We start from the raw sequence: 15,031 nt of genomic DNA, 5'->3' as shown, positions 1-15,031 counted from the left end.
CTGGCTTGCATCCATAGATGCTTCTCAAGCAAATCCCGGGACGTCATTCTCCCACTGTACTCGGCCTTAGTGAGGCCGCAGCTGGAGTACTGTGTCCAGTTTTGGGCTCCACAATTCAAAAAGGATGTGGAGAAGCTTGAGAGAGTCCAGAGAAGAGCCACGCGCATGATCAGAGGTCAGGGAAGCAGACCCTACGATGACAGGCTGAGCGCCCTGGGGCTCTTTAGCCTGAAAAAGCGCAGGCTCAGGGGTGATCTGATGGCCACCTACAAGTTTATCAGGGGTGACCACCAGCATCTGGGGGAACGTTTGTTCACCAGAGCGCCCCAAGAGATGACGAGGTCGAATGGTCACAAACTACTTCAAGATTGTTTCAGGCTGGACATAAGGAAGAACTTCTTTACTGTCCGAGCCCCCAAGGTCTGGAACAGCCTGCCACCGGAGGTGGTTCAAGCGCCTTCATTGAACACCTTCAAGATGAAACTGGATGCTTATCTTGCTGGGATCCTATGACCCCAGCTGACTTCCTGCCCTTTGGGCGGGGGGCTGGACTTGATGATCTTCCGAGGTCCCTTCCAGCCCTGATGTCTATGAAATGTGTTGTTTCATATGTTATGAGGCACCTCTCTCCATGCACCCCTTTTCCAAAATTCTAGATCCACCCCCATGTACAGGACTTAAGAGGTTAATGTCTTATTGAATTAAGATAACAGCACTTGGTTGTGAAGGTTTGGTGTGCTGCTAAAGCTTTGTGAGAAATTCTTATCTTACATTTGTTTCAGGGAAGTGAAGACTTGACTACATTGCAGAACGAGAAAGATGATGTTTGCAGCTTTTAAATATTGTGCAGTAGACTATTTATATGAGGTACAGTTTTATTGTTTTGCTTTTCTCATTCTGTAGGAAATGTGTTGGAAATAATTGCATGCAGCACTTAGTATACATCTTAAAAAATCATATGAAGGAACAAATTATTTAAAGATTCAATTTAAATGAGTTCTTTTTTACAGCATTGTTGCATTACGCAAGACTATAATTCTCTTAGTGGCATATCAGGGTGAAGCAATTGTGAGCATTTTAATACAAGTCAAAGTAGAATTTGCCAAAACTGAAGAACACACTCTTTGATGGTCTGCTGCACTTATGATAGTGTTTTAAAGCCAGGTTCCTGTTTGTAGCTCAGTTTAGAGAGTGTGCTGTGGCTTTTAAAGCATAAAAATTCTTTAAGTACCTATTTTGGAGAATGAATCCAATTTTCTTTCTACTTCAATATGCAGTAAAATAGTATTTCTCAATATTTTATGCTCCCTTGATGCTGTGATGTTAGGAAAGGCATTTACTACTATGTGTTTTAAATGAAATTCAGGGCTATGGAATGCACATATTTGTTGACATCATTTTAGCTGCAAGGAGCATTTTAGTTCTGTAGATGTTTATCAGTTAAGATAAGGATGTCAAAGATCCAGAGCCCTATCACCTGACCACAGTACTGCCTGTGGGTCTCAGACATGCACGTGCACTCTGATGACCAGCCCTGCATGCTGGATCCGGGGCTGATCCAGATTGGGCCCACAGACTCACTGTTCTAGATCCAGCATATAGGGCAAATTTGGTGTTGATGCCACATGTTGCATGAGCTCTAGATTGGCCCTGTATGCCAAGTGCCACACTGGTCTGGGGCCAGCACATGCTGCACACAGCGTGTAGGAACAGGTGCTAGTGTGCTGGACACAATGTGTAGGGCCAAGCTGGGGCACAGAGACATGCAGTGCTTTGTATAAAACTGGCCCTGCTGGCTGGATCCTGGGCTTGTCCAGATCAGACCCATAAACCTGCCCCTGTGAGGGCCACATGCAACAAGCACTCCAGACTGGCCCCATGAACTGTGTGAAGTATCCAATTCACAACCTACCCTACATGCCATGTGCCATGCACAGGGCCAGGGCAGGCTGGATGCAGCATTGGGGGCTACAGCCAGTGTTAACATGCTGCAAGCAGCACATGGGGCTGGTCCAGGGCACATGCTTAATGCAGTGCCTGCACCAGAATGGCCCTGTGGACTGGCTCCAGCATGCATGGCCAGACTGTGGACCAGATCCAGCCTGGAGACCGCTCCCACATCCCTGCCTCTAGTCTGTGGGGTCAGATGAGCTTGATACGACTGAATTAAGACACACAAACCTCATGAAGTCTTGCTCTCCTCCTGTCTTCAATTGTGCATGTTATTAAATAGTGTTAGAGTGACATTGTACCTGTCATCATCCAACTTAATTCATCCACAATTGATGGAATTATGCAAGAAACAAAGATTTTGAGGGGTGATATATTTTATTGGACCAACTGCATGGTTGGGAAGGAAGCATGCACAGTCATAACAGTTGCTGTGCTTGCTTTCTTCCCCAGACCTGAAGACCATGTAGCTGGTCCAAGAAAAGATATCACCCCCAAAAAATCCTTGCCTCTTGTTATTAAGTTTCAGTTGCTTGCTACTGAAGCACATTGTCCCACTGTAATATAAGTTTCTCTCATTTCAGATATTCTAAAAACTGCAGGCCAAATCACAAACTAGTCCTCCAGTGAAGTGCTGTGCCTAGAGGCAACAGTTCTGGTGTATGAGCAGCAAAGAGAGGCATTAAGATGTAGTACCTCTAAGAGTTCATTGCCAGTGCAGTATGCAGCATCTTTAAAAAGATGTAGCCTGCATTCCTTCCACTGCAAATACCTGAGGGTACACAAAGGACCATAGCCATAAATACCCTGCCCACATTCCTTTCTTCAGCAGGCAGAAAGTAGTCCATAGTGCAACTATGCTGTATGGCAGAGTATCTGTCTAGTGTTTCATTGAATTTTTAGTATTTCACTCTGTAGCTCCAGTTAGATAAGCTGGGAAACTCAAGCTGATATCCAGCCCTAGTACGCATACATTCCTTCGGTAGTCTCCAATAGATGATTTAACCTTCTGTTACTACTACAGTGCCTGCAAAAGACTGAAATGTGAGTGAAAAACATACAAGAGGAGAGAAACTATTTTGAAAAAAGAAAATATAAATTCAATCTTGTCTTTTCTTTTTTGAGTTTTGGAGGAATAAAAAAATGCTGGCAGAACACAGCAGACAGGATAGGTGGAAGAGAAATTCATGGTAACATACCTGACTTCTTCTCCAGCTAGGCACAGCTTGTGCTCCTCTTGAGACCTGTACTTCAGCACATGCACTGGGGGAAGCTAACAGCTTGACCATAATCTAAGCCACTAAAACATATTTGACAGTACAGTGATAGGCTGCTCTGAATTGCAGTTCCATTGCTCCTCACTCCCCACTTCCATCATGCTACTAAAATCTTAGAACTGAAGTTGATCTCATATGGAGTTTGTGATCCAGTGCATTGCTGGATCAAAAATAATTGCCAAATAGTAGCCACATCACAAGAGAGAGAGCAGCAAGCATATACAATGAAAGCTAGTTAATTACCATATTTACTTGAATAGATGACCCTGATTATAAGACGACCCCCCAATAATTAGATTCTATATATAGATTTATAAATTTGTTTTAATTTTTCAGGTATAGAATTTAATTATTGGAGGTTGGCCTTGAATTTCATACATTTCACAGACAGGGGCTGGAAGGGACTTCATGTGATCATTGGGTCCAGCCCCCCTGCCATAGGCGGGAAGTCAGCTGGGATCAAGTGACCCCAGCACAAAATATATCCACCTGTTTTTTGAAAGAGTAGAGTCGGGGGTGGGGGAGTTTGTTCCAGACCCTGGACACGTGCATCATAAAGAACTTTTTTCTTATGTCTAGTCTATATTGGCCTTCCTAGAGTTTGTGGCCGTTAGGACATGGTATCCCTTGGGGAGCTCTGGTGAACAGCTGTTCTCCCAGGTCCTGATGTACCCGTCTATGTAATTGTAGGCTGCCACCAAGTCCCTCTAAGCCTTCTCTTCTCCATACTGAAGAGTCCCAAGTCCCTCAGCCTTTCCTCCAAGCCTAGGATCATATGAGTGGCTCTCCTCTGGACTCTCTCAAGCTTCTCCACATCCTTCCTGAAGTGGGGGGCCCAAAATTGCACACAGTACTCCAGCTGCGGTCTCACCAGGGCCAAGTAAAGTGGGAAGATAACTTCCCTGGTTTTGCTTGAGATGCATCGATAGATGCACACCAGAGTTTGGTTAGCTTTGCCAGCCACAGCATCACATCGGTCTCTCATATTCATCTTGTGGTCAGTCAAGACCCCCAAGTCCCTTTCAGTCGTGGTGCTACCAAGCCTGTAAGTATGTTGGAGATTCTTCCTACCGAGGTTGAGCACCTTACATTTCTCTGCATTGAAGGCCATCAGTTTTGAGTCAGCCCACCTTTAGAGCGTGTCCAAGTCAGCCTGTATCCCTAGCCTGTCCTGCTGTGTGACCGCCCTCCCCCATAATTTGGTATCATCCGCGAACTTGGCCAGTTCATATCTGACTCCTGAATCCAGATCACTGATGAAGATGTTAAAGAGTACTGGCCCAAGTACGGAGCCTTGAGGGACTCCAGTGGTCACCCTACACCATGTTGATTTTCTCCCTTCAGCTAGTACTCTTTGGGTCCAACCAAACTAGCGTAGCCTGTTGCCTAGCCATCAGACTGTATGATGATCAAGGCCACAGTTCCCCAGCTTAACCATGAGGACATCATGGGGAACTAGGTCAAAGACGTTCTTGAAATCCAGATATATGATGTCCACATTATCTCCCTTGTTCAGGGCACATGTTACCTGGTCATAGGAGATAAGGTTGGTCAGGCAAGACCTGCCAGTCACAAAGCCATGTTGGCTGGCATTCAGAAGCTTGCCTTCTGTTAGTCTGGCATTGATGGATTGCTTGACAATTTTCTCCAGGATTTTTCCAGGGACAGACGTAAGACTGATTGGTCTATAGTTCCCCAGGTCATCCCCCCTCCCTTTCTTGTAGATAGGGACCACTTTGACTCTTTTCCAATCACCTGGGACCTCACCCGAGCACCACGAATTTTTAAATATCTCTGCCAAGGGGGATGCAATGATGTCTGGCAGCTCCTTCAAGACTTTTGGGTACATTCCGTCTGGGCTGGTGCATTGTGAACGTGCAGTTTCTCAAGGTGTTCCCTCACCTGGTCCACATCAATTTTGGGCCTGTCTCCCGCTCCCGGATTGGTTTCTGCTGTTCCTGACAGTGTGATCCTCCTGGGAGGGTGAAAAACCTATGCAAAAAAGTAATTTAGGAGATTGGCCCTTTCTTAGATGTCAGGCGTCAGTTGGCCCATTGGATCTCGCAGGGGCCCAATGCTATCTTTGTTCTGTTTCCGACTTCCCACGTATCTGAAAAAGGACTTTTTGTTGTCCTTGATTCCCATAGCTAGCCTGAGTTTGATTTGTGCCTTGGCTTTTCTTGATCACTCTCTATAGGTGCAGGCGAGTGCAGAGTAATCCTCTTTGGTAATCCTTCATGTTTTCCAGCTGGTGTAGGCTACTCTTTTGAGCTTAATGAGGTCCAACAGTTCCTTATTAAGCCATGGGGGCTTCCTTGCCCATTGACTGCATTTCTTGTGAGATGGTATGGCTTTGCCCTGTGCTTCAAGGATTATGTTTTTGAGAGATGAATTTGTCCCCTTCCCACAGCTACATCAGGGAATATAAATCCGGGGGATCAGTAGCCCTTTGCTCTCTGCTTCCCCCCAACTTTTTCCCCTGGCAGCCCCTTCCCCTTCTCTTTACTGTCAGATCCTGCTCTCCCTGAGCATGTGGAAGTGAAGAGCAGATTTGAAAACCATGAGCGACTGGTGCCTCCTGAGTTTGGGGGGGCACCAGGTCACCGACCGGGGGAGATGAGGGTCCAAGCCAGTAGCAAAACTGGAAGTGCACTTCCTTTAGCACTTCCGGTTTCGCGGGTGGCACTTCTAGAGGGTGCACGGCCAATCTCATGGGGTGCACGTGCACCCCCTACGTGTCACCAATGTTGAAAACAATAACCTTGAAATTAAATATGGTTATAGCAATTTGCATATAGTACCCAGGCACTTAATTCAGCCATAGTTGATGCATGTTACCTTATTTTTTAAACTGCTATAAGTTTTAGCACAGATAATCCCTAAACACACTTTTGAGCAGCACTTTGGCACCTACTTGTATGTAGTATAAACTATGCATGGTATATATCCAAAATCAAAGGCTCGTAATTTACCACACAGCTCACTGAGCTGGGCCCGACCAGAGTATGCAATGTTGTGGTTCACCATGACTTGAGAAAAAGTCATTGGTGAGGGGGACTGCGCTTAATGGGCACTACCATATGTTTTATTCAAGTGGTCTACACTAACCTATTCTTGTGGTAGGTTCCCATCATTATGTTTGCCCATTGTGGGCCATATGTTCTAATAGTCATGCTCAGTGTTGGCTACATTAATCAGTAGTTGGTGTCCAGTGCTGAACAAACACTTCTGCTGACAGCAGTTTAATGATAGATAATGTATTAAGTGAGATTTCTTTGTATGCAATTACAAGATAAGGGGCCTTTTTCCCCATGCCAGTTAAGGGAAAAAAAACTCAGCTTGTATTTGAGGTTTTGCTGTTCTCATATGGCAAGCTAGATGTGCACAGTTTGCCCTTAGAATTTTGGCAATCTATCTTTTCTTCATTATAAATGTCAACAATAATTATTTACTGTGTTTCCATATGGGATGCAAAATATGTCTTGCAAAAAGTTGAGAATGGCTAACTTCTCAAAATTACTCAAAGATAATTAGTCATCATTACCAATCCCCCTTGAAGAGACAAATTAATCAGATTTTACTCTAAATCTCTTTCTCTGGCTCTTGCTCATTCTAGTGGTCCAATTTTGTAGGGAGTTCTATTCTTAATGTACTCGTTTCTTGTTCCTTTCATGGCCTGTTCTTACTTTACATGTTGTCTTATCCAACTGAATTATGAAGTAGGCTTGATGTTTCACATAGTATAACTTTATCTGTTAATCATATTCTCTGTACTAATAAGACTGTTCTTATAGGAGATTGCAAACTGGCCTTTCTAGACCTCCAGACTTCGCCTCCTTAGCTTATCATGGAGAAGAGCTAATAGATTGTAATGGAACTGTAAAATTCACAGTGTTTCTGATGACAATGTGAATATTATAGAAAAGTAATAATTTGTTTGTGTTGGTTAAGAATCATGCATATGTCAGTATTAGTCCTTAAACATAAGAAAGACATTTACAAATTTGACAGAAAAGCAATATGTGGTATATGCTAATTAATTTTCTAAAGTGGATCACCTTAAACCATACATTCACAGTAATATTTTATTTTTTTAAATTTTACAAAAAATGTACATTTTCCTTTTTTTCAAGCCACTATATGTTAACATACCCATAGGATATATTTGTTCCCATTTCCAAACTTTGTTGATTGAAAATCAGTTTAATTCTAAACAATTAGGCTAACATAATTCTCAGAAAACTGCACACCCATGTTTACATTTTCTTGCTAAACTTTGTCACTTTACTGCTGGCATTTATTTTGCTAGTAATTTCCATTTAATCACCAGCTGGCAAATTATCTAAATGCACATTATCATGTAGTCTGTGCAGTACGTTTTAGCAATTATGTCATCAGAATATGCAAGTGTTAGGACAAGAAATTTGTATCATTATTTTATAACTGGGGGGTTTTTTATGTCTGCTCGGAATTTCATTATACATTTTTTTTTTACAGTACATGCAGGTGGGTTAGGAAAAAGTTTTAATTAGTTAGGTCTAGTGTGCAGGCAGAAGTCCTCTGTCTCTTCAGCAACATACAGCGAACCTTGGTTCAGTTTCCAGTTTCTATCGTCTGCTCTTAGAGCTGGTAGAAAAGGGGGCAGTCTGTGGAACTTGCACACTTTGTCTGTCACACACACAAGAGAGTGCATTCAATCAGTAACATGTTTTGTTGGATTTCGATGGAGCCTTTTAGAAAAAAAAATACACAGGAACATTTTTTGCTTTCTACTTGAAAGGAGCAGGCAATTGTAGTAGGAGAAGGCTTGTGTTCTACTGTAGGGGTTGACATGACTGAGTTGGTTACATGTCAGTAATTATGTCCTTTCAGAGGAGGCATCCATGCTAGTGCCTTTTGCTTTGCATTCCTCTTTTCCAGTTTATTGCAACTAGGACAGGAGAGCTCATTGACTCCAAAGAGCTGTCAGGAATGCAACTAACCAGGTATGTTCCTCTGCCAGCCTCCCCAGTTAACAAACATCTCTGGTTTGTCAGCTGAGTTCCATCATTACAAACCAGAGCCAGATCCTCCAACTGAGTAGTGGCAGTGAGGCTGGCACTGCATTGCTAAAATTCTAAAAACTGAGGCCAGGGACAAAAATTACGCATAAACTGGTATAAGTGATTAGAAACTGGTTCAAATCTGTAACACACTAGAAATTCAGTGCACATAAACTGCTTTCAAAACGGCAGAACTGGTTTAAGAGAAACCTGTATGGATGTAGTATCAGACTTAACTGATGTAGATTAAATCACTTTATTGAACTTCTGTCCCAGATCTGAGAGACATTTCTAAGTGGGGCAGAGAGCATAGATGTGGTAACAAATAGGTCTCTAGCCTCCTCAATAGTATTCTTCAGTATGTGTTTCTGCTATCTACCTTTGCCTTTTCCAAACATCTGTCCTAGTTCTAGGTCGTGGAAATCTGCCTCCTCCCAAATTATCATCTTTATACTGTCAGTTACTGTCCTGCTCATCACTCTGAGCTCCTTTTTTAGATTTCTTTTTTCTTTCTCTGCATGCTACCCATTCCTCCTTAGGCTCCTCAGTAGTCCTCTCATCCTCCTTATTTTTGTGCTGTTTGTGGGTCTTTGTGGCACAGGAGTAGGGACAGTTCATGAAATCTGGTCTTAAATGGAAATTTACCATTTACCAACCTCAGCATTAAATAGTAGACTATTTAGTAGGCTTGTGAGCAGGATCAATAGCCTGTAGAGTTTTACATTGGGTCTGCAGAATTAAAATGTAACTAAATACCTATTACAATTTAAGAAGACAGAAAGATGTAGTGAGCTCATATTGGCATAAGACAACTGCTATTTTTAAAAATTGGAGTATTGACCGCAGACACGATAGGAATCCTTAAAATGGCTTCTATGCATGTGCATGTCCTAGTTTGTTCAACAGATTTATACTAGTGTTGCTGAATATAAGGGTAACTGAAGCTTTAACGGGCAGGCACAACAAGGCGGATGTGCAGTTTTGCACATGCTCACGTGAAGATTAGTAGCTAACCATCTGGCTCAGCAAATTAAAGATTTTCTCCTGGGCCAGACTCTTCCACATTTACAGTACTGTGCAGTTCAAACCATTGGGACTGTTTGAGATGTACTATTCAAAAGGAGAAATGATACAACAGTATATTTCATAATTATATCTTATTATTTTTTCTGCAGAATATGGCAAGGCAGACATTTTTCATTGACCGATTATCACTTTACATTCCTCCCTGTTTACATCATGAGGAGAATTATTACCATAGTGGAGTCTTTGCTGATGACAAGTATAGGAGGCCTTGGACTAGAAGTAGGTTATACTTATCTCTAATTTTTAGTTCAGATTCATTTTGAACAAGATGAAAAACTGGTAGCTACAACAATCAGAATTGATGCTTCTGGTTGAAGTACTAGTTCTGGTGTTCACAGTGTGCTGACTTACAGTATCTGAAGATAAAATTGCATATACTACTGAAGTAACAGGTGCATGGATATAATGCATATTCAATTATATATATCACAATACATGAGCATCTTCTTGTTTTACTTGTAGGAAAATCTGAGGATCTTACAAATTAATTGGGCAGATAAACATAACAGATCATCCAGTATAAACAGGATGCAAACAGTTCTGAACAGCAGCATAACTAGGGCAGGGCAATCAGGGTAGCCATCCTGGTCACTAACTTGTCAGGAATGGAAGGGTTGGAAGAAAAAAAACCACTGCCACCACTGCTGCCCAATTGTGCCAGTGGCATGGTGGCAGGCAGAAGTCACCGAGGTCCTCATGTGTTGCAGCTGCCCCGGGTGCCTGGCTGTGTTGTTACACCTCTGATTCTCGAAAGGAGAATAACAGTAGAAAATAAGTGAAAGTTAAAAACTGAAATTTGTGGGGGATTTGAAAATAGTGAGATTTAATACAAAGACGCTGTGTCTACATGAGATGCTAACTGCACAGTTGTTTCTGTGCAGTCATTTAGTATTTGCATACACAAATACTAAATTACTGCACAGTAACCAGAGTTAATGTGCGGTAGTGTTGCCAAACGGCTTTTAGGTGAGGCTGACTGCACAGTAACTTGTTACTACTGCACAGTAGCATCACATCACACTTCATGCCATGCGATGCTACTACACAGTAGTAATGAGCTACTATGCAGTCAGTGTCTCATGTAGACACGGCCAATAAGGAGGAGTATATTCTATGCTAAGAGGTGACTTAAAAATGAATATGCCAGTATTTATAATTTCCCATGTATTTCTGTTTACTTTTAGTCTCTTAATGGAAACCAAGAGCAGTTCTTTTTCATTCTGTACTAACTACAGTATTACTGGGCTCTGGAAGGTTATGTTTACCTGTAAAAGTAAAACTAATTTTAATATGACTTCTCTGAGGTTTTGTTTTATTAATTTATTTTTCTGTTATAGTTTCAGTTGCTTTGATGCAAGAAATGATGGATATTTCAGTGCTGGATCAATGGAAGAAAAGTTTATATGTGGAGGATTTCCTGGAAAAGTCTGTACCCTTCATTTATAAGCAAAATTAATTTCTTTCTGTTGACCGGAGTAATTCTTGAAACATAATTTCGTAATGATAGCAGAATATGGAAAGGTTATCTACTGTTACCTATGTAAAGTACATATATTTTACAGCTTACTTTTATCTGAGACTTTGTAGAAGTTCCAGTGCATTTACACAAAACTTTCTGTTTTCCAACTAAACATGAAAAATAGTGGAACAACAAGCCATAAAATCTGTCTTCTGCCTTCTATTCAACAAAGCCCCATAAATTTGTGTATGATCGTAAAAGGGAAAAGTCAGGGCTTTTATCCTCTCAGAAATAGCAATTATAGCTCAGAAAACGAGAATGAGCCAATTCAGAAAGGGCTAGCTGTAAATCTTTAAAAATACATGTGACGGAGGTAGAAGAGGCCCAGTTTGCATTTTACAGATAGATAGGTTCAGAAATATTTATTCTAGAAGTCAGTTAATAGCAATAACAATGTCTTGTGTATGGGAAGTCATATCTTACATGTGAAACATGTTATCTCTGAAATACAGAGTTCCTTTTTTAGAGGTATTTGCAATGCAGACATTGTAGTTTGCATAGGGCTTGAAAGGGGAAGCATGGTTCATAAGAAAGAGATAAATGATGCCTTGTTCTGCTCCAAAGGCACCGTAAATCTCAAATAACTACCTTGAAAAATTACACCAATGTAAAATGTATTAAGTGAGACCAGATTCATGTTTGTGTTACCTTTATATACAAAATAACCCATGTTAAAAGAATATTAAGGCTGCAGTCAAGCACCCAAAATTTAAAACTGTTTCCAGTAGAAAATAAATTTGTCCCCTTTGCATGTGCTTATTACAACCCAGTCTTTAATTACATAACTGTATATGATTTTTCCAGAGACCCCCCCCGTTTCTGTCAATGCACAGGTTGACCAATGCTGAAGGGATAAATCAAGATTGTATAGTAAATGAGGCTGTTGCCTATAACAACCCTTACCTCATTTGTTGCAGAAATGGGATGGTTAAATAGTGAGTGAGCAAGGGATTGAAGAAGGACAAAGCATGGTCTCGTGGTTAAGGAAGATGAAATACTGCCTAGAAAGCCAGTTTCTCTTCTTGCCAATGTCAGGGTTACTGGGCAAGTCACTTGAGCCAAGGGCTAAGTACAGACAGTCAAAAAGCCTGAGGCTGAATCGATTCAGTCTTTGCAGGTTAGTCTAAGATGCACAGATTAAATTGAAACAGAAGTGAATATGCATTTACCTTTGAATCAGGAAATGCAGCCACATGCCTGCAGTGGCTCAGGCCAGAAGCCAGGGGATGCTAGAACACAGCTCTCCGGCTGTGTGTTCACTTCCTCTTCCTGCTGCCCCCAAGGTCTCAGATTTGCAGTCCAGAATTACAGCAGCAGGATTCTGCATGGTTTCTCATCAGTTCCTCTTCTTGCTTCCAGGTGTCTCTGGGATTTGTATTCCACAGTTGCATTCAGCAGTAAGGTTAAGCAGGGGAAGGGGTGTTTAGCCCCTCTCCCTGGCCCCAGCTCCCAGCTAGGGTTTGCCTAGAAGTTCCAATGAGGAAAATGAGGTGGCAAGTACTAGGAATAAAATTGAAAACGGAGTGACCACTGAGATCAGAAAAAAAGCTGGAGGCAAGAGGAAAAGACTGTAATGGACTGGACAAAGACACTAGGAACAGAGACTAGATCTGAGGAGGAATTGGACTATGAAGGGAGAAGTGGGGTTGCTGGATAAAAAGACTGGAATTATTAATGACTGAGGTCAGGGTCTGTGTTTGGGGGAGAGTTCAGAGGGGACTAATATTGGAATCCCCTGGGGAAAGGCTAAGAACCGAGATAAGCTACGCAAGGAGACAGGCACTTGGAATATTTAGGAAGGAGACTGGCAACATCTGGAAGTACCAGTAGCGTGGGACTGGAATAGAGAGTCCAGAAGGGAAAATTAGGGCTGTCCTGGCAAGGAGACTAGGATAAAAAGTCTGAAGAGTAGAGACTGAGACTGGACGGCTGAGGAGAACAGGATGGTAAGTAGGAGACAAGGGTGGGAAAGAGACAGATTGAGACAAAGAAAGGTTGCAGGGACAGTGCAAAAGGAGATGAGGGTCAGAAGAGTCTGTGGCCACTCAAGTATCATGCTCTCCAGTGCCTGGATTGGAACCCAAGATTCTGGAATCTCTCCACTGCTTGCTGTCAGCAGGATCTATGAAATCAACTAGCAAGCTGACAGTCTTATCCCCCTGTGGTGTTGATCCACATGGAGAAAAATAACATTGTTTCCTGTCAGTCACAATATCAGTTGAATTGATACGGATTTAAAAAACACTTCAACCTTCTTGATGAACCATGGAAGTGCCAGCATGAAGCCACACGAAGCTGTGTTTCTGTTCAGTTTGCTTTCTTTAAAAACCCCTAGGAAGTTACATGGGCATACACACATACATGCATGCACACATTGTTAAATTGTGTGTGTAACAGAGTCCCAGCTGCGACTCTGTTACTTAGAAAAAGTAACAGCTGAGGAGGAATAGCGCAGCTGGGAAACAGGAAACACCCTACCCCAGGAAACCAATAAGGACCCAGAAGGAAGAATAAGAGGGAGAGAAGATTGCCCAGAGTTGCCTGTGGGCACGGACTGAGATGGAAGTCGGACCGAGGAGGTTGCTCAGGAGAAACTGAGAAGCACCGACAGGGATAGAGACTGCTATCACCTCTGACGACAAGAAACCGGGATTGCCACAACCCGGCAGGTCGCTACCTACCTGAAGAACCCGCTCCAGTGGTGAGTCACGGGGACGAAAGAGGGAAGAGGCGACAGGCGGCGGTCCCGAGGTGGTTGAGATCAGCAGAGGAAAAGAGAGAGAGAGAAAGAGAGATAAAAGCAGAGCTAGCAGAGGGCTCAGGAGAAAGACACTCCATTTGCAAACTCAAGCCGGGGCCAGAGGGAATCCCCGGCTCTGGTGTCAATTGACCGCTAATAGGATAATTAGCAGCAGATGGTCAATTAACTGCTAACCTACAGCCTGTAACCATCCCCAAGTACTTTCTTGGTGGATCCTGGTAATTGGCCCTCACGCAGGGCATTCAGGGTCAAAGTGAAACCAGCTGTAAACAATAAAAGGCTCGTTAACCTGATATCAAGACAGCGTGGTTCTTCCCGCGGGTACTGACGCTTAAGATCTCTTCCTCCCCAGAAATTAGCAAAGATCAAAGTAGTGGCAGGCGGGAATCGCGGGAAAAGTCATTCCCAAAGCCAGACACGTTGACAGTGTGCAAGTTGGTAAGAGTGAAAAATAATTTAAACAGACCCTTGGGTCATTCCAACCAATGTGAGAAGTTTATTGATTACTTGACAAGAACAAGGCAGAGGTTACGTATAATTGCCAAGGTTACATATAATCTTGTGGGAGAGTCTTGACCAACAGTCTCCACAGCAGGGGGGGAAAGTCGTCGTTCAGCGTTTCATCAGTCGAGAATCTTGGTACGCACAGCAGTCCCACACACGTTGTTAGAAGAGTTACCCTCCAACTTCCTTCCAGTCACATCCCCTATTTATGGATGGCTGGTAAACAAGATCTTAATAATTTTAATCAAAGGTCCCAGATCGGCTTTATTTACATTTCTTTGTTTCACTGAAAACCTCAGAGCTGAATTGGACTAGATTCTTCTTTGTAGATATGAAATGTGTCACTTAATTAGCTATGCATACTAGGCCTGTGCAAGGCAGCTAGTATTCGCTTTGGATTCGGATGATTCAGGGGGACAGTGATTTGATTCGGTGATTCAAATCACTGCCCCAAATCGATTCAGCTGAATCTCCGAATCAGCCACGCCCATCCACCACCTGCTCTCCCAGCCCAGCAGTGGCTGCTCTGCCCACCCCAGCTCCCGGCACTTTAAAAGAAAAAAAAGCCCCGACTCAGCAGGTGCTGCCAGGTGGGGGGCAATCCCCGCTGCCCCTCACTGCCCCACGCTGCACAGGGGGCTCCGCATGAGCCCCCTGCTCCTCCAGCACTCCCATGGCTGCCCTGCCTGCCATGGTTCCGGCCCTTTAAGAAAAATAAAAATGAGAAAAACCCTGCACTCATGGTTCCTGCCAGTGGGGGGTGATTCCCCACTGCACTCCACTGCCCTGTACTACATGGGGGACTCTGCACGAGCCCCCCCACCCCAAGCACCATGGCTGCTGCAGGAGCACTGAGTCCCAGGGATTTTCTCAGGTTTGTTTTTTTTTTTCT

The 15,031-nt window shown here is 43.1% G+C and overlaps 1 protein-coding gene across 1 annotated transcript in view; it reads left to right on the top strand.

Moving 5' to 3' along the window:
* The window catches only part of LOC102386025 (uncharacterized protein C9orf84), a 94,283-nt gene that overhangs the window by 2,587 nt on the left and 76,665 nt on the right, over positions 1–15,031 (top strand). Inside the window, exons 2-4 of the mRNA XM_025208977.1 lie at positions 783–867; positions 9,445–9,574; positions 10,693–10,780. Coding sequence (XP_025064762.1) covers positions 820–867; positions 9,445–9,574; positions 10,693–10,780 — 266 coding nt within the window. The 5' untranslated portion in view covers positions 783–819. The remainder of the gene's footprint in view (positions 1–782; positions 868–9,444; positions 9,575–10,692; positions 10,781–15,031) is intronic.

Source organism: Alligator sinensis, unplaced genomic scaffold, assembly GCF_000455745.1.
Source record: "Alligator sinensis unplaced genomic scaffold, ASM45574v1 scaffold371_1, whole genome shotgun sequence".
In the NCBI taxonomy this organism is placed as follows: domain Eukaryota; kingdom Metazoa; phylum Chordata; order Crocodylia; family Alligatoridae; genus Alligator; species Alligator sinensis.
This window is presented reverse-complemented; position numbering and strand designations above follow the sequence as displayed.